This window comes from Catharus ustulatus, chromosome 1 (assembly GCF_009819885.2).
Source record: "Catharus ustulatus isolate bCatUst1 chromosome 1, bCatUst1.pri.v2, whole genome shotgun sequence".
Lineage (NCBI taxonomy): Eukaryota > Metazoa > Chordata > Aves > Passeriformes > Turdidae > Catharus > Catharus ustulatus.
This window is the reverse complement of record NC_046221.1, coordinates 25,929,855-25,949,695: the sequence shown is the minus strand read 5'-3', so window position 1 is coordinate 25,949,695 and position 19,841 is coordinate 25,929,855. Positions and strand designations below refer to the sequence as shown.

General features: G+C 39.7%; 1 protein-coding gene across 5 annotated transcripts in view; it reads left to right on the top strand.

The window, feature by feature from the left end:
• The window catches only part of SLC25A13 (solute carrier family 25 member 13), a 103,624-nt gene extending 83,783 nt beyond the window's left edge, over positions 1–19,841 (top strand). For all 5 annotated transcript variants that reach the window (XM_033052371.2, XM_033052364.2, XM_033052386.2 and 2 more), the window contains 5 exons: positions 3,056–3,196; positions 13,662–13,800; positions 17,496–17,654; positions 17,735–17,825; positions 18,696–19,841. In XM_033052371.2, coding sequence (XP_032908262.1) covers positions 3,056–3,196; positions 13,662–13,800; positions 17,496–17,654; positions 17,735–17,825; positions 18,696–18,885 — 720 coding nt within the window. In that variant the 3' untranslated portion in view covers positions 18,886–19,841. The remainder of the gene's footprint in view (positions 1–3,055; positions 3,197–13,661; positions 13,801–17,495; positions 17,655–17,734; positions 17,826–18,695) is intronic.

Genomic DNA, 19,841 nt, shown 5'->3' with positions numbered 1-19,841 from the left:
AGATGAGGATATCTGGAGACTCTGACAAGTTGTAAATGTTTGAGCAGGGAGGAAATGCACACACTGGTCATACAATTAAACTGCCTGCCTCAAAACCCCTTCTTGTAAAACCAGATTCTTTGTACTTTCCTCATGGAAGCACTAGGAGGAAATAAATTAATATTTATGAGACGCTTGCATTACTGTGATGATGAATAACACAATAGGAGTTACCAGTACTAGATAAGCAAGAAATCATTTCATTAGAGAGTACAGTAGCCATCTCCGGTTTGCTACCCCCCTTTCTGAGAGCAAGGAGCTGCAGTTACCAGCACAGATGCTCAAATAACAGAATGATCGGAGCTCCCCACCAGGTGACTGTACTTGTTACCACTGGAACTGCCTCTGCACAGGGTGACAGACCAGCCTTCCTCTGCATCACAAGGCAGGCAGGTGGGAGAAGCCCTCGTACTGAGACCTCTGTCAGGTATTGTCTGCCTCATTGCTTTCAGTTATTCACCATTTGATTTTTGGACTATATCTCTGATAAATTCAGAGCATGACAGAGGTTGTTCAGGGAGCTCTGGGCTAGTATCTAGACGGTCTGGAAACACTTCACTGGCAATGACCAGTGTATCTCTTCAACCTGCTGTGTGGGCAACAAAATTGATAGTCCTTTTAATACTGTCTGGTGCATGCAGGTCTCAGTGTTTTTAAAACTTTGAATGTAGTAAGCTTGGTATGAAGTGGATAAATAATAGCATCCATGTTTTTAAATAGCAAGCTGAAGCAGAGGAAGTCCTATGTGATGTAGCCAGAGCAGCAAATATCTAATGCTGGGAGCGTCAACATAGCCAGGTTGGACATGCAGACATAGGCATTTATATGTACTAGCACCTGAAGTACTTCCCATCTGTTTGTATTGAAATTATGTTGTACTGAAATAATTTGCCTTTATTCTCTTTTAAAATCAAAGATATCTTTCCATTTCCTTTCCTTATAATAGCACTCACTTATAAACATTTTTATAGATTTTTAAATTTTTCCATGTTTTGGTACACTAATAGTAATAATTATACTAATTTTGTACTAATACTTTATTTTGTTGTAATCTTTTAAAATTTAATACGGTTTTCCTGTAGTGAAAATTAACAGAACATTTCTCATGGAGTCATGGCACAATGAACTACAGGAATATCATACTGAGGGAATGTAGTGTAATTCTGCCAATAGATAATTGATACGAGTTTTTAAGTAATGTGTTTTAGAGAATGGTTGTTGTATAACAAACTTGCAAATAAACATTATCACCTGCAATTCAGATTTTATCATTTTTAAGGAGAAAATATATATGTTGGCAGGTGGAAATGCCTAATGATTGTAATACCTACACCAAAATAGTTATCATACAGGAATATGCAATTCATCAAAGCACCTTTCCAGGATTCTTTTATTTATTTTGAGACTTTGCAAGATGAGTAGACAAGTAAAAAAAATTTTTTTTTGTTTTGAATGCTTACTTATTCAACATATTTCAGTTTAAGTGCAAAATTTAAATCAGCATATGTGCCAAATAGTGTATCAGTCTAATTTTTGATTGCAACAAGAATAGTAGTTTTATATATACCAGAATTCTGGTTTGGTAAAAGCAGTTAAATTAAATTATGCCAATTTGAAAGTCAAAACCAGTTGAGTTACACAAGAGTATGCTTTTCCTGGTCAAAATAGGAAACACTTGGGATATTTTGGGGGTTATGTAAAGACTTTAATTTGTAACCACATTGTGTATGCTCACTCCAAGTGGTAGACAAGAATAGTTGTTCGTGTGATTTGCCATTTCTTCAGCACATTATTTGAACCATATTATTGCGCATATTTTTTATTTTGAATGATAGTTAATCTGAGCTACAATTAATTCTTTTAACACTGGGATAATTTTTAAAATATGTGCACATGGTGTTTACGTACTAGACATCTCTACATGCAAGTGCTTTTAAATGCTTATTTTATTGTAGTCATTACCTTCTAGAATAAAATAGTTTTTTTGTTGTAGGGAGGACAAGGGTTGCCCTTTGCACAGTTTGTGTGATTTCAGAACCTAGAGAAGAGCGTAGCTGTCATACCACGGAATTACATACTTAACAGAAGTTAGAATGACATTCTGTTGAATTTGAGCCAGGAGGAGTTTGAATGAATATTTTTTTAATACATTTGGGTAACTTTCACATTACCTTTTTTTCTGGTTGCAGATTTTTAGCTCGGGATCTGTCAGTGTAACAGAAAGGTTGTGCCCTAAGTTACATTTGATGAATGAGATGAACTTTATGAGAACCAGAGGTGGCTTGCTTGCCACTGTTTTGTTTTAAAGCAGACTTTCAGAATCGATTGAGTGGTGTCTTCCCAACAAATGGAGACTGACACATTGAAAACATTTAGCGGTTCTTGATTAATAGAATCCTTCAGTCACATTATTTTCTTTAATACCTGGTACCTAAATAACGATGTAGAGCTCAGACTCTTGAATCAAACAGCACTTAATGGCACTGAAACTGGTAGTTAAGAGGATTTTTTTTAAAAAGCACAATATACTTGCAATTCTGTTTATTGGAATCCATGTGTTCTTAGTTACATGAACTCATGCCAAAATTGAAAAAATTGAAGAGTTCTACTCTTCAACAGTGTGTTTTGACTTTCTATATACTTTACATCACAGCTGCTTTACTAGTTACTAATTTTTCATTTTATTTCATTACTTGTGTTGCAGTGTTCTTGGTTTGTCAGTATTGCATAACTTGGTGTTAGTGAATGTGTTCTTGCAAAAAGAATTGAGCTAGCATCTGTCTGATGTTCTGCAGTGTCCTGCAGTGGCTGAGCTGCTTCCTCTGTTTTCCCTGTCAACTCATCTCGTGGGGAAGTAGGTTTCTTACATTGTGAGGTGCACTAATATTAAAACTCTTGACTGCTAATAGCTTAACCGAGTGCAGCAAGATTGAAAATGCCTTATCTTGAATGTAACAGGATCCACACTGCAAATAATGTAGCAGATTAATATATTGATTTCTGCTTTTAATTTCAGGCCGGAGGTTCTCAAGTAATCTTTACCAATCCACTGGAAATTGTCAAGATTCGATTGCAGGTGGCTGGAGAAATTACTACTGGTCCACGAGTTAGTGCCCTCAGTGTATTAAGAGACTTAGGTTTCTTTGGTCTCTACAAGGTATGTTTTTAAAAAATGTTAAAAATAAGCCTATTATAAATCTTTTAAATCAACATATATTTTCATTGTTCTCACAAACTTTCATAGGTGGACACAATTGTAAAAGAAGAATTATTATGTGATATTATGTCTTCATTTTTCATTTCTGATTAAGGGAAGAAACTGTCTCATCTTTCTGAGCATATATTTTTTGTAAATCTTACTGAGATTTCTTTTCTCACTTCCACAGGTTTAAGATTTGTTGAATATTAGTTCGTGATTCCTGATATTTTGCCTGCTGTAAAAATAATCTTATTTTCACCTGCTACATGATATAGAGCTTACAGTTTTGGAACTTTGCTTTTGCTCTTCTGTATTTGATTCAGTAACTTTCCCAGATGTCATCATTCATTTGGTGATGGGAATTAATTGCTGCACAATAGTAGTGAAGAAATACAGACAGTGGGAGCTCAGCATAAAAATAAACTCCTAAAGCAAGCTTCCCCTTGCTTCTTTAGAAGAGTATTTTCCCAAATAATACCACGAGAAGCTGCCCTTGTGAGCGTATGCTACAGACTCTACAGTTCTGCTTTCTGTATTATAGTCTTCACTTGCATACATAAATACATAGAAGTCAAGTTAGGTTTAATGATGGCAGCAGCAATACAAACATCTTCTGAAAATTGGATCTAACAGGATATATGCTGCAAATAGTTTAAAGGATTACCAAACTTTTAGGATATTGTCTTCTTTTAGATGAAGGAGATTAGATACAGGGGAATATGAAAGGTCTTGAAGTATTTTGAGATAGCCAGTACACTCAGGTATTGAGACAAAAGCTGTAATGAATACCATCTACTTCAGAGCACCGGGTGGTGTTTCTTCAGACTCTGCAGCCTGCAACTCAGAAGAAAGCTTGCCAACTTCCAATATATCCCAGGATTTCCAGTGAAGCAGGCTATATTCCTCTGTTTCTTATTTACAGCAGTGCAGCCATAAACTGAAGATGCTTCAAAAGAGCCCCATCCCCCTTCTCTCCAGTATTTAAATTCCATCTGCTTTTTTAAGCATCTAGTCTTTTTAAATTGTTCTGTTAACATTACAAAGAGAGAACCTGCCCGCGAGAACGTGTCTGTATGTTTTGGCCTGGAGAGAAGTTGCAGGTCTGAATAGGATTTAATGGGGAGTTGTTTTTCCCTTTAAATTGACTTGCTAATTTTTTAGGTGTTTTACTGAAGCTGAGGCTATTGTATAAACTCCTAGTAAATGGCATTATGGTGTTGATCAGATTAACATTTACAACTGAAAACAAGAATTTTGTAAAGAGTCTGCTTCCCTGAGGCTGTGCAGGAATGGAGGTCAGCTACTGACTTTTACTTGGAGTAGCAAAAAGAAAACACAAAATGAGAACCAGTGAAGAACTAGTTTACTAAAGTAGCAATATTTTATTTATTTTCTCCCTGAATACCCTGCTCTTGGTGGTTGAGCAGAATTTGATATATTTGTCCATTTTTAATGGCATTAATGTCTTGAGTTGTATCATGAATTATTTCTATCCACTAGAGTAAATGCTGGTGGATATTAGTCAGGACTACACAAGAACAGGAGCTAGTTACAGCACTGTGTTGTATTGAAACAGACAATAATTTAATCACTATCATTTATTGAGTCTATTTACCACCACCAAAAAAAAAAAAAAAAAAAAAGAAAAGCCACAGAAGGGTTTGGTCTTGTTTTCACTCAGCTGTTGTCTCTTTTTCTGTCTCTCTTAACCCCTCCACCCCACTTCCTATGTTCATGTCCTTTGTATGTCATTAGGATTCATTGCCTCCAAAAACTTGAGTGATTTGACAAAGCTAGAGAATTTAGCCTGGCAATGACAGGCACCCACTGAGCACAGACCATGTCACAAGGCTTGTTTCCAAGGGCACCCTTAGTCACACCTAGGTCTGTAATTGGGCAGGTTTCTGCTGTTTTCTACCAAACGTTTGGCACTGCAGCCAAAAGAAAATGGCAATCCTATCTGCTCTCTTTCTGTGTGCCAGTCAGAGCATTGGTGCACCCACATAAGGATCTGGAACAAGAAAGTCATTAATGCCTCCTCCTTAGGGCTTAGTTTGCTTTGAACCCAGATCAGCTCATTCTGTAGCTTCTCAGGATGATTGTACCCAGTGAAGGGAGGAATGGCTGTGGCAAAGGGAGCCAGTCTGTCTCAGAACAGTTTTAAACTGCCTTGAGGTGCTTGTGGAACAGCAGTGTTGGAGGTAAAAGCAGCCCTCTCCTGAATGGTTGTGCTGGAGCAGGCAGTGTTTGTGAGGCCAGGCAGATATTAATAACTCATTGCATCAGTCACCAGCCCCAGTAAATGTTGCCCAGAGACATCAGTGATTTTAAATGAATTTCAGATGCGACTCGATTTGGTAGGTGCTGCCTTCTTTGGTGGTGATTCTAAATTAATTTACTAAGTAAAATGACCAAGTGGACATCAAATAATAATGAATCTTCTACTAATGAGAATTGAAATATCTTGGTATGTGTGGAATGTTCATACTCTTAACAAGTCAAATTAGCTTTACACTATGAAACAGGAATGAGGATTTTATGACTATCTCAGTACTTCTCATGTTGTTCATTCTAACAGCTCTTTAATTTACATCTGAAGTCTTTGCTTTAGCTTTGTCTCTCCTGTCTCAAGACACAAGACTTGTATGTCAAGACCTTAATGTACTTATTTTAGTAGATCTAGTTATGACTCCATAGATACTGCTGTGGAAGAACAAGAATAGATAGTTATTCTAGAAAATAGTTTTATTTGGTAATCTTGCAGTTTTTTGTAGGCTTAATGGGCCTCCATGTAAGTATTCCAGCTGTTTGAACGCTTGTCTATCTTAGTCATGACTTTAACTGATTGACTTTCTTCTGCAAGTGTTGAAAGCAGAATTTTAAACTTTTAATTTCAGGAATTTTAATTTTAAATAAATGAATGTCTTTTTTTGTTTTAAGTTTTATTTACCACATGACAAGGGTTGCATTGAAAATTCTCCTTTCCTAGTTCATAGAAAAGTCATCCCTGAAAGTTGTTCTTACCACTATAGATCCATCTGGCATGTTCTGCTTAGTTCCCATGAGTTGTTTATGCTGAAATTCAGGTGAAAATGTGTAAGAGTCCCATATAGTAGTCAGCAAGGAAGAATGTATTAATTATAAATGCAGCCAGAAGATGTGAAGAGTTAGTCTTAGCTTCATGAGGCAAATTCCTGCATGTCTTAACAAGATGCACTGCTTGTTATTTGAATTCTTATATTTTGTATTATTTTCTACCTATGAAGTACTTGATATGGATTTTAAAATAAAATGCCTTCCACCCACCCCCCTCCCGGTATAGGTAATTTCAGTGCTCCTGTCTTGGATTAACAGAGAAAACCAGGGCACAGACAGAAGATAAACCTTATGTGTCATGTCAACAAATTAACAAAGGAAATGCTATGTAAACCCCTTTTGCATCCAGCTGAGTGAATCTTGTATTGATTATGTCATAATTATCCCCTCATTCTAATCCAAATGAATATTCTTTGAGGATCACTGAGAAGAAGCTGGATTGCATAGTTTTGGTGCTCCTCTGTATAAATGAGACTAATATTCTTTTGGGTCATTCATTGGCATATTAATGTGCCACTTTACTGTGCTACAGTAAACAGTTCACAGTAGTACTGAGATCTCTGAGATCTCTGCTTTGTGCTTTCTCTACTTGCAGACTTGATGTTAGAATAATTTTTGTTGAGGACCAGTCCTGGAGGTTGCCTGGGAAACCTGACCAGGTATTTGACCACCTTTATGGTTTAAAAGTAAACAGAGAAAAGAAAAAATCCCACACCTCTTTTCTTATGTCTAATTGAATAGGCCGTGTTCAAGTTTCTGATCCTTCAACTGTGCACCTCCAAGAATGGTTTTCTTTCCCTGCACTCTCCTATATGTGAGCAATAAGGTCTCTCCCTAGCCTGCTTCTCTTGGAGTTGAACACACTGAGTTCTTCTTTTATATGCCATCAGCTGGCTTGATGGCCCCACACTGGAGTCACTCCAGCATGAAAAGATCTTTCTTACATGGGAGAGAGCAGAACTGGACACAGGGCTCTGGATGTGGTCTCAGCAGTGCCGAGTGGAGGAGAATCATCACTTCCCCTGCACTCTTGCTACTATAGCCCAGGGTGTGGCTGTCTGACTTCACTGCAAAGAGGCATTGCTGACCCATACTCAGCTTGGGCTCAGTATCCTCCAGATTTCTTATCCAAAGATGCTTTCAGCCTGTATCTCCGTCCTGTGAAGGTATGTCTGAACAGCAGCCTCTCACTACAGCACACTATTTCCCCAATTCAGCATCATCTGCTGAGAGTGCAGCTCATGTTCCACTGGTTTAGCTATGGGATGTGATGACAGACCATCTCAAAAGCCAGGCTTTTAGTCAAGGTGTACAACATCCATTGCTGTCCCCTTACCCACAGGTCTGGCAAACTGGTTGGTCAGCTGTGATTTGGTAAATCCAAATTTGTTGTTCCCAATATCTGTTTTGTTCTTGATATGCTTGGAAATGGCTGCCAGGGACATTTGCTCCATAAACGTCCCAGGAACAGAGGTGTGCCCAGACATCTTGTAGTTCCCCAGATCTTCCTTCTTACTCTTCAAGATGGGTGTGATATTTGTCTGTTCTAGTTACCAGAACCCCCTGTCTGACTTGGCCTTTTGAAGGTAATAGCAACCTCCCAACGTCATCAGCCAGCTATCTTGGCACCACTGGAGGTATCTGTCCTACTCTCAGGATTGTGTATGTGCAGATGGCTCCAAGTGCCCTGTCTGCAGGTAATGCAGATTTTCTGGTAAGCTTGTGGAGCTGAGAGGCCTGGGAACAGATTTTACTGGTAAAAAGCAAGACAAAGGTAATTTGTCTGCTTTTTCCATGTACTTTGTCACTAGGTTTCCTGCCCCCATTGTGCAACAGCCTCACAATTTATTTACTTGCCCTTTTGCTGCCGATGTGCTTCCAGAAACCTTTTTTATTCCCCCTTCACATCCCTTACTAGATAGATCTCCAGCTGATCCTTGGCTTTTCTGTCTCAATTTCTGCACACCCAAGCAGTGGTTCTGTATATCCTGGGTAGCCCATACCTACCTTTGCTTCCCCTTCATTTTCTGCATTTGAGCTCAATCATGAGTTCATCTGTGCTGGTCATCTGACTTGGTTGCTCAACCTCCTACACAGTGGAATAAACCTTCCTAATGCTTTGAGGAGACTGTCCTTGGTGGACCTTTGTAACTGTAAAAGTTGTTATTTGGGGGGAAATTCCTATCACAGCACATAGAGGTCCAGGTCAGATTATTGATATCCCTTTCTCTTCCTTCCTCATTCAAGAACTAAAGAACAGTAGGTCTGGGATCATAATAAGTGCAACAATTTACAATCAGTGCTTCTTCCTAGACTCCCTGAGCCTTCACTGAGTGGTCAGATGTCATTCTGTAATGATATGCAGCTTAGAAATAAAATGCATGTTAATTCCAGCAATAAAAAAATTGACACATACAGTTTGTTAAGCTGACTGCTGGGTTAAACCCTTGGAGTTCTTTAAGGCAAGAAAGCAAATTTTTTTTTTCTGTCTTTGTCTAAAATTCTGAACTACTTGTTTAAATAACTATTTTAAAACATTGTATTTCTCAAAATCCAGATGCTGCTTTGGGGAGGCACATAACAGCACTTTTGCAGAGGGAATTTATTTCCTCTATTTGTGTTCTTTCTCCCAGTAATAGTTACTGTGAAAGCACCAGAGCATGGAAACTTGTGACTAGTAAATTCTTCAGCTGCAGATACTCTGTAGATGACAGCTAATCTTAAAAATATAGCGACAACATATCTCAGTCAGGGAAAATATCACTTAAACGAATGCAAAATGTCATTTGTGTTGGCAGAAATGGGAAAGGATACTTTTCTGTTTTTCAATATTTTTAATAGATTTTATTTAATTCCTAGTCACAACTGAATATTGAAGTAATCATCCAAGATTAAATAATACATTTTCTGTCTTCTGCCTGTTTTACACCTTAATATGAAAAAAGTTCCGTGAAATTTGTAAATTCCGTTGAATTTATATTCTATTGGTTTTGAAAGACATCTTTAAAGTGTCCATATAAATAAACACTGCAAGAATACCTACTTATTTTGTATATCACAGAAACTCATATCCATATAATATCTGCTGTAAAATGTTTAATAAAATGTTACTTCTCTTATACAGAATCATTCTGAGTAGTGCTTTACAGCATAACAGACAGTACCACTTCATAATTTTGCACAACAAAGTTATTCTGTATCCCAGGAAGACACTAAATGATAGGGTGGTACATGATTCTTCAAGGAAAGGGTATGTTGGTTGTGGTCATGTTAATTTTTATAATCACTGCAAGGTATTTAGCTCAAATTTGTGCTTTGGTTGCTATTGCCAATACAGTTTTCATTTCCAAAACTAGTCAGAAAAGCTTCCAAAAGTCTCCTTTTCCCCCTCCTTTTCCTTCCCCCCAAATGCTTCATAAACAAGCATCTGGTGTGTTGACCTGGAAAGTGTAATCTCAAGTGACAGGATGTGTACCACCTCTCACCTGGTTCCTTTGATAACAGCTGAGCTATTTCATGTCATGAAGCTGAGGGTTTACAGCAGGATGCTAAACATACGAAAGACAGTTATAAAAGTTTTGAGTTACATTTTGCATCCACCATGCCTATTTGTGACTGTTCTCATATGTGAGAACCTGCTTTTCAGAATTTTTTTTCAAAATTAACCTAAAAAAATGCCCTTCCAACTAAAACAGCTATATTTTTTTTCCCTGCAAACTGAATTGAAATTGCTGGTAGAGTATTTGAATTTAAATTTACCATTTTATTCCTCTAGCATGATGTTTTGAGTGAGTTTCATATTTTGGTTGGTATAAATACATGTGAATAAAAACCTATAGTAGCTTTTAAGGCAATGCCATTTTACAGTGGGAAAAAAATGCAGCCCTTGAAAGCAAATACCAGTCATATTTGACTGGCTGCTACAAAACTCGTTAGGTGCTGTTAAGGCTCTGATTCCAAAGGGTTAACTCTGTAGTAAAACCCAAGAAGAATGCAAAATGATCAAGAAATGACATGCTGCCTATTGTTTGTAGCTATAGGATCAAAATAACAATTATACATGCCAAATAAATTCTAAACCTGTAAAAGAGAAAAAGAGGGGGTGGCTGTAAGTACAGGTGCCAGAAGCATTAAATAACTCTCGCAGACAAGGTGCACCACTGTTGTCTTGAATGCTGCTAGGTTCCCCCAGTCTGGCATTTTTCCCCTGCACTAGACAATGTGCATTCACTGCAGGAGACTAGGCTAAGCCTGCGTCTCCCAGACCTGCCGGCTCCTTCTGCCCAACCCGACACAGAGGTGCCTTTGTCAGTATAATTACCCTCCCCTTGTAGTAGAAATAGTTTGTTTAGAGCCTTATTTGCAGGTAGAGCTGGTATAAGCAGGAATTAGCATGCTAAAGAACCTGCCCCAGCACTGACTTGGGTTTATTTATCCAAATCTTTGACAATCAGGGTTTTTCTTTTTTTTCCTCTGTTGGTTTATTCAGTGAGATACTATCCAAGATTAAGAGCTTTAAGGTTATTAAAGAGATTGAAGATGGGAGCCAGCTGGCTGGTGTGGAGGAAGGCACATGTCCTGGTGTGTAGGATCTCCCAACAATTTCATGCCTGGCAGGTCTGCACCTTGGCTGCCAGAATAAACTGGGGCGGATGCTCCTTAGCGCTTTCTGGGGACTGATTAAAACTCCCTTTGGCTTTCAGCACGTTGTCCACATCAAAAAGGTGCGAGAAGTAAAATAGATGTTTCTTTTTGCTTTTCAAGATATTGTGGCCAATCTCCCTAAGCCTCCTAATTGGCCTAGGCTGGTTGCGGATGATTAACTTGAAGTTAAATGGGGCCTGCTTTTAAACATGCTTTCCCAGACTTTAAACGGAATGATGGGGGGAAACTTTAGACTGTTGCAATGCTGGCTCAGAGCCAAGCTTGGTTATTATTAAAGTGGATCCAAGTTTTGATCCAGGCTTTGTTTACATTGAGCCAACTAAGCTGATGGACATCCCTCCCTCTCTGCATACCTGAATGTATATTATTAGTGATATTAACAATATGCCACTTCTGCCCCATGAAAAACAGCCTTTTAATGAAGGGGAGGAATATTAGCGGCTCGGGTTGAACTGAGAGTTGCATTTGGACTTTATTGATTTCTGTTAGTTCTTTTAACTATATCAGGATATTTCAGGGTATGCAAAAAATGCAGAGGAAAAAATGTGTGCAGTGTTTAATGACAACATTGCAAAGAAAATAAAAGTAATGTGCCCTGAGGGCAAAGGCAGCAAGGAGATTTGCTGTGAGGAAAAGCATGCTCTAAAAATAAATCTTTGAAGAAACCATGTCAGTCTGTGAATGTTTCAGTAGTGAGTTTCATAATTTTTCTATGAAGTAAATACAGTGCAGACATTTGATCCTTAAAATGTTGGGGTTTTTGTGCAGAAGTTGGTAAAACTCTAGTTTTGTATGTGAAGATTAAAGGTAAATTGTTAAACGGGCTTCTGTTGCACGTGAGAGTCCAGAATCCTTGTCTCTGTTGAACACAAAAACTTCACCTTCTCTGTGTGCTCAAGGTATAGCATAAGGGGCAGAGCAGCACCAACACCACTGCTTTTTGAGTTCCTTTATGGCATTTTGCTTAGTGTCTCTAGAAAGGCATAAGTCAGACATCCAACTGAGTGAGAAACCAGAGGGTCTGAGCAGCAGAAGTCATTAACTTCCAAAGGGGGTGTCAGGGAAAGTGGTCAGTACTCAGCCTGAAAACATCAAGAAATAAGCTGAGAAAGTGCTGGGAAGCACTAGGGGCTGGAGCACAGCCTACTGTGCTTCCTGTGTTCAGTAGCTGAGTCTGTGACACACAGAAAGTCTGACTACAAGATCTAATGGCATTTAAAGATAAATCTTTATTTTCTCAGAGGCATTCTGACTGCAAACTGCTCCTGTTAGAGTCTCCCGAGAGACTTGCAGGACCTGGTTATCTCATGCCACATCCTGCTGCCTTCCCCTGCCTTGCCTCGTGGGAAGGCAACTTCACAGTTTTTCTGACACCTTGCAGCTCTTTTGTCTTTGATAACCAGCATCCGGCGGGGATAAGCACTACATTTGGACTGGTATTATAGTGCAAGCTAAGCTTACAGATGTGTCCAGGCATATCATTAGATTTAATTAAATCATGTGGATATTAACATGTCCCCTGTGAAATGTCTGGTACTGAGCCATGTGTCGGTAGACCTGTGAACAAGAGAAATACAGTAACAAGGGCACCCCCCGAGGGTTTGTGGATGAACCTCAAGCAGTTTCACCAGGTCTCCACCCTTCCTTCAAAGAGAAGAGGCTTAGGCTCATCCATGAACCATTTCTTTCCCAAGCTTGAAAGATTTCACCCATTTTCCCAAGCCATCTCTTGTTTGTGCTTTCCTCCTGGTCTTAGTCCTGGCAGGCTCTGTTGTCCTCTGGATCTCCATTCTGAGGAAAGGCAGACTGCAAATCCCTTTTGCTGTTGGAGCGTGGATACCATTTGATGTTTTATTTTGGTTGACCTTCCCTAGTGGCCTTTTTGCTTTTCCCCCTGCTTGAAAAACATTTGATTGCTTGCCCACTACCCCAAAATTTCCTTTTTTGTTTGCTTCCCTCTTCCATTTGAAATCAGCTGTATTACTGGTAACTTCATTGGCTGATTGGACTTCTTCCACAAATTGATAACAAGGCAAATTTAATGGTAAGAGATTAAGAAAGTTATTGAAACAAACTGTATCCCAGACAACTTGTACTTGAAAATTCACAAGTAAATCATGCTGTTACTGTTCTGCAAAAGACTTGCTGTTATGCTCTACTCCCTCAATATATGTTGCATTATCAATTATAGTGCCTGCATAGAGGTATGGACTGGGCACTCTTTTCCCTGGAGTATTAATTTTAGGTGGGACTGAGAGGTGACAGACCTATTTTGTGGCTCTGTTTCAAACAATTCTTAAACTCCCACTACAGGTTCATGGCTACAGGGTCAACTATCTGAAGTTCTCCAGAGGTGTTTTCAGAGTTTGCTCAAACACATGGTATTTTCTCCAGCATATAACCACAGTATAACTCAGCGTAAGGGAGAACAAGCAGACAAGATACATACAATGACAGAAATTGCTGAACCAAGAAACAACCCAGAGATACTCCTCAGCAGGGCGAAATACATTAATTTCTCAAAATGTTGAGGGAGAAATTGCTTTTCCTATAAGCCTTCTGCAGCAAAATGAAAAAATACCGTGTCGCTCTGTTCTCTGATATTCATGGCTCATCATGGTAAATTTACTCATTCTCAAAACTTGTTCTTTTTCTTGAACAGGGTGCTAAGGCATGTTTTTTGCGTGACATCCCCTTCTCTGCCATTTACTTCCCCTGTTATGCTCATTTGAAAGCTTCATTTACAAATGAAGATGGGAGGGTTAGCCCTGGAAATCTGCTCTTGGCGGGATCAATAGCTGGTAAGTGCCCAAATTTCTTTTTTCATGGCTCTATACTGCTCTGGCAGCACAATAGTTATGGCAGTGACAACAATAAAAAAAATGCTCAGAGGGACTATTTGCAGCAATGTTTTGCAACCTCTTACAGAAACAACTAAGTTACTATGCTGTAGAGTGAATTGAAGGTGCTGTAAATTCCTGGTATGATCATAATTTTGAGGAAGCAAAAAAAAAAAGGGAAAGGAAAGTATCTTGCTGATTTTTTTTTTTTTTAAATAATTTATCATCATTGCCTGTGAAGTTACTCTGCTGGTTTTGGCTGCATCTCACTGACAGTGGGTTTTTAAAATTATTTATAAACAAAACCATAGCATTAATAAAATTCTTTATGATTGAATGGATCTTGAATTTTAGTATATATACTAAAGCCACACTAGAAGTACAGATCTCTAAACACAGTGATAGGTGACAAAATGATGACAATATTTGCTACTTCAGTATCCCACTGAAATTACTTGGCTTCCTGAGGATTTTTACCTTTATCATTTTTTAATATTAAACAGAGCAGAAAATCTTGAAAACATTGGTGCGGTGCCACAGGTTGATAATTCCTCATATATGACAGAGGTGCAGAGGGTGATCTTGAACACTTGGTTGTTTTAGTCTGCTGCATAGCAGACAGAAGAGTCCAAACATGCTTAACTTCTCACAGATGAATTTAGTTTGAGTGTGACAGAGACTAAGGGAGAAGACAGAGCTTTGTAAGCCTCAGCTTGCCCTTGTATCTGCTGCATAGCTGGTCCCTCCACAAGCACCCAGCTTGTGCACCCAAAGGGGATCACCACTTGGTGGCTGGCTGCTGGAGGGGGCAGCTTGAGAGTCCTGCTCCTGCAGTGTCCGTGGTTTCCCCACTAGGGAACAAATAGGCTTGCAAATTTGTGCAGCAGAACCTCTAGGGCAGTGTGTAGCAAGCAGGAAGGCTCAAATCAGGTGGTATTTCCACCATGCTCATCGGGGACTGCTTGGTCTCTCCAAGCTGCAGCCAAGTTCCTCCTCCAGCGTGGCCCCTGGCAGACTGCTGTGACCTGCCAGCTGAGGAAAATGATGGGATGGCATTAATCCAGTACTAAATGGTGGTTTAGCAATGTTTTCTCCTTTAACTGTAAGCTTTCTCCTCCCTGAGAAAACTTCTTGGTCAAAATTATACACAGGGCTGTGTCTCTTTGAGAGCAAGGCCCTTTTATAGCCAGTATTTGGTCTTAGAGAACAGCTAAGATTGGTTGGTTTGTCATGTTGAAGCATATTGATCTCTATTCAGTAGCTCATAGTCAAAACTAATTGAGTTGGCACTAGCAAAGCCAGCTGTGTTCCAGTGACTGCTGCTCAAAACCCCCTTGTCCTCTCCCCTCCCCCACCCCATTCCAAAGCCAGGCTCCAAACCCTCCAACTGGAGCTTTTACAGCCAGCTTGTTTCTTACCCATTTTAATGGAACAAAACAATTCTTGAACTTTAGATCATATTTACAGACTTGAAACATAAGATGGCATTTTTAAGCCAAGTAATTTCTTAGATTTTCCTATTTTTCTCTTTCTAGCCATTGTCAGGTGATTGCAGACTGAGATAACCGTCCCTTTGAAGTTCAGGCACAGAAGCAGTCTTTATTGTTGCTGATATGGCTCACCAATCTAGCTATAATGTGAATTTTATCCAGTGCTTCCTGTGAATCCCATCCTAGGTTAACTCTCATGAGCAAGTTGCAGTGTTAGAAATACAGCGCTCACCACAGTGTTTACAAAAACAAGAAATTTGTTTTATTGGATACATGTAAAGCATGATTGGGGTGCATGTGTCCACTGTTTTGTCAAAAGAAAGTCAAGGGAAAGACAAAACAAAACGCCCACTACTTCTGAAAAGCTGGCGTTGGTTTCTGCGCTGATGTCTCTTCTCCGGCCAGGGATCTCACCTGGTCATCAGGCTTCAGATGTGTGCATGAGCTCTGGCTGCATGTGGGGAACTCCCCCTTCCCACACACAGCCCATGGTGCTGGGATTATCAAGCTAGCCATACCCAGATGTGCACCTGTGTCCTTTGCCAGTGGGTGTAGCTTGTACTGCTTAGATGATCTTCATTTCCACAGCAGTTGGGGACACGGGCAGCACATGTCATCTAGCTTGATCCGCTGCTGGTTTTCAGATGTCTCAGCCTGTTGTGCCGTAGCATATTCTGAGATGATTCTAATACCATCTGCAGGATCTCTCCTTAATTTGTTTGCCTATTGCCTCCATGAGGTTCCTTCTCCTCCCCTAGCTCCTTTTTATTCTTGTCAGCTCCTGCTGGGCTATTTGTCACATTCTGATTTTAAGCTTCTCTTGGCAGCAATCTGTAACTTCGATTTGGCTGTAAATGCTTTTGTCCTATACACATAGTTCCTAAAAAAAGGATTTTAAGTATCTCAAGTGCAAAATACCCTCAATAATATGGAGTGAGTGATAAGGAGATGGAAGTCACATGTTAGTAAGCAGAATTGTTTCTAAGTAAATTCTTTGGTTTTCTTGAAAACACTGGTTGGCTTTTGAAGGGCAAAAGTCTGGCTTCAAATTGAAGACTCAGGCAGTACTCTGGTGTGGGTAAGGCTAAACAAAGAGGAATTTCAGTGTTTCTGGAATTCAGAAACCTTGAGCAGGTTTTAGTGCTTGCCTACCAGTGTATGAGACATTTTGGGGCGACAAGAAGAGGAGGAGGAGAAAATCTTCTGGTGATATGCACATGATTTGATCTCTTGGAGCAGTCTGCAGGAAGGGTACTCTGGAGCTTGAGGCCAGACGATGCTGGTTTGGACAAACTTTGTTACAGAATTATTAAGCTGGGAAAAAAAAAGAAAAGGAGATTTATGCATCTACATCTAACCAAGTTGGTTTGGAACAGATGCAGAATGGAAAAGTAATAAAACCATAAGAGACAGTGTCTTCTGGGTACAGTCTTGGTGCTTTTCTTTGCCTTTTTTTTTGGCTTTTTTCCCCCAATTCTAAACATGCCCCCAAGTTTGGATAGGAATGATTTGAGAAATACCACCCATTGGTAATTTGGTATTTTTTACTTTCAGTTGATTATCTGCCAGGGTAAATTTAAATCTTCCTCCACATATTCTGCTGAGGATGTCAGCTGTGGCTTTGCAGCTGAGCAGTCTGCCATTCCTAATGAGAAGAATGACCCTTTTTTTAAGCCTCAGCTCTCAAGTGATGCTGAGCATGCACGGCATTATCTGGTTCTCAGTGACATTGCTGCATGAGGGGTGTTTGTGTGTCTGTGTTTGTGTCTGTGTACAGCCTATTCTAGCGCAGTGTACATCAGGATGCCAGGAACCACAGAGAGGAATGAAAAGGAAAGGGAAATATCAACCTTCCCTCCAAAAGCTTGTGCTTATTAACTATGCAAGTTTCTGATTAGCACGGGAAACTCCAATCTGTGCCTCCCAGCTTGGCAGGAAGCACTTGATATGGTTGTTCCTCTGGGAGAAGCACTCTCTGGGTTAAGCCACGTCCACAACAGCAACCTCTTGTTGCTTGCTGTTTGTTCTCCTTCCCAGGTTCTGCTTAAATCAAATGTGGCTGGATTCTCCTGATGTAAGGAGGAAAGACCTTCCCTCTGGATAAACAAGGTGTGTAGTATATGTGCCAAGCCAGTGGCACCCACCTATGACTTTTGTGTTGTGCAGGTATGCCTGCAGCCTCTCTGGTCACCCCTGCAGATGTGATCAAGACAAGGCTACAGGTGGCAGCCCGAGCAGGACAGACCACCTACAGCGGCGTTGTGGACTGTTTTGCCAAGATCCTGCGGGAAGAAGGTCCCAAGGCTCTCTGGAAAGGAGCAGGAGGTGTGTAAAAGAGCTTTGATTGCCAAGTGATTTCTAATTGTGGCATTTGTCACTTAGGAACTCTCTTCTTTTCTTTCAAGCTCGTGTATTTCGATCTTCTCCTCAGTTTGGTGTAACTCTGGTGACTTACGAGCTACTGCAGAGATGGTTTTATGTGGACTTTGGAGGAGTGTAAGTATGTGATGTCTGAATATAGCAGGGATCCTGAATGTACCCTTGGCTGTGTTGGGTCTTGGTCCTCCTCAAAACATCAGAACCAGGAGCTTGCTAGGACATGTTGTAAATGAATTGTAAATATTATTTCAAATACACTTCATTGGTGGAGGTTGGGATGCTATTCCAGTACCTGTTTTATAGCAAGATATTACCACATTTTATATCACAGTTTGAAGCAGGGGACCTATGTTAGTGTAAACAGAGACAGTGGGAGGCTAAATAATGGGCTGAGGATGTAAATGCAGGAAAAATGTGATGCTTGCCAGGTCAGAATACACTCTGCATTAGTCCTCATTATTTGGTGGTGTCCCTGATTAGACAGGGCATTTGACATACAAAAAAGTATACAGTTGTCCCCAAGGTCAAAACCAATTTGTTGGAGCTTCAGCTCTGCCTCCTGCCTTTGTTGACAATACAGGTGGATGTGCATGTAGCTGTTTAACTTGATCCCAGAGCCACTGCAGACTCTGTGGATCTTTGGGGACAGTTTGAAAGCCACCACAAAAAATTACTTAAACTCTGCTATGTTCCTGTATTGGCTGTGTGCTGTAGCAAAGACTTATGAACCCCTGCTACTTCACACTGGTTTTGATTAATACACTGCAAATTTTATCTGGATTTGACCGTAATGAGTCAACATGAAGGCTCCTAACTGTTCTGGAAGGTTTTAAAACAGGGTATTTCTTCTTACATTGCAGCATATAATTTAGTTACTTACAGGGAAGCACACTCAGATGTCTCATTAAATTTACTTTATGGAGGAGATTTTTGTGAATACTGATTTTACTCTATGGAAATTAATTTATTATTTTTATTATTTTGCAGAAAACCAGCTGGATCAGAGACAGTTCCTAAATCTAGGATCACGCTCCCTGCTCCTAACCCTGACCATGTTGGTGGTTACAAATTGGCAGTTGCCACTTTTGCAGGGATTGAAAACAAGTTTGGACTTTACCTACCTCGGTTTAAGCCATCGCCACCTACCTCAAAGGCTGCTGCAGCAGTAGGACCCTAAGTTTATTGCTGTAGGGTTTTTGTTATTAGTTGGGAAAGAGCCACTTTTCTAATTGGTTAATACTTCATTCCTTTAGCTTCTCATCATATAAAAGATTAGCTTCATTTGAGTTTTAAGGTAATTTTCATCTTAAATGGAATCATTTGTCTTTGTGCTTCCGTAACCAGATCACTGTGAAATTCTTACCAGTTGTTTTAAGTTTGGGACCATGAATGTATTTGTCCACATCTGACATGTGCTTGTGTTGGGAAGACACTAATTTTAGGTTCCATTTATTGGGGAGGGCTGGGCGAGAGCTGCGAACCAGATCATTTTACAGGCAATGCTCAGTTGCAGATTACCAGGGCAGATGTCACACATCATCACTCAGATGGAAAACTCATTGGATATCACGGTGCTCGAAGCAGAATGATTTGGACTGTGCGTGCAAATTGGTTTTGAACTTGGTGCGTGTGTGTAGAGGTCAGCAAATATATACCTGGTACCTAAGTATGCCAGTACAGCTTCAACTTTCTAAATCTGTATACGCACAAGTTCTGTTTCTGGATTGTATTATGGAGCTTTTATGTGGAACATGTTTTTGTAATGGAAACCACATTTATAAATGTTTAGCCGTTGTATTATGTTACTGGTATCAAAATGCTCAAAAGAAAGTGTTATTGTCCATAGTCTTTGCACTTTATGGCAGAACTTTTGGCATTCTACTACACATACAAGGAAATTTCATAACTAGGTGCCTATCCTGGGTTGCTGGTGTTTGGAATTCAGTTTGTATATGCACTTCTATAGTAAAACGCTGCTTGTTTAAATAACTGCAATAGAAAATTCATGCACTGTATCAATGGTACCTGCCTTAACTGCTGGCTTGTAATTGGCAAATAGGTGGTTTCAGATTCTTATTTACTTCATTGAGTCAAAAGAGATTAAAATAGTCTAAAATAAAAGATTTTACTTAA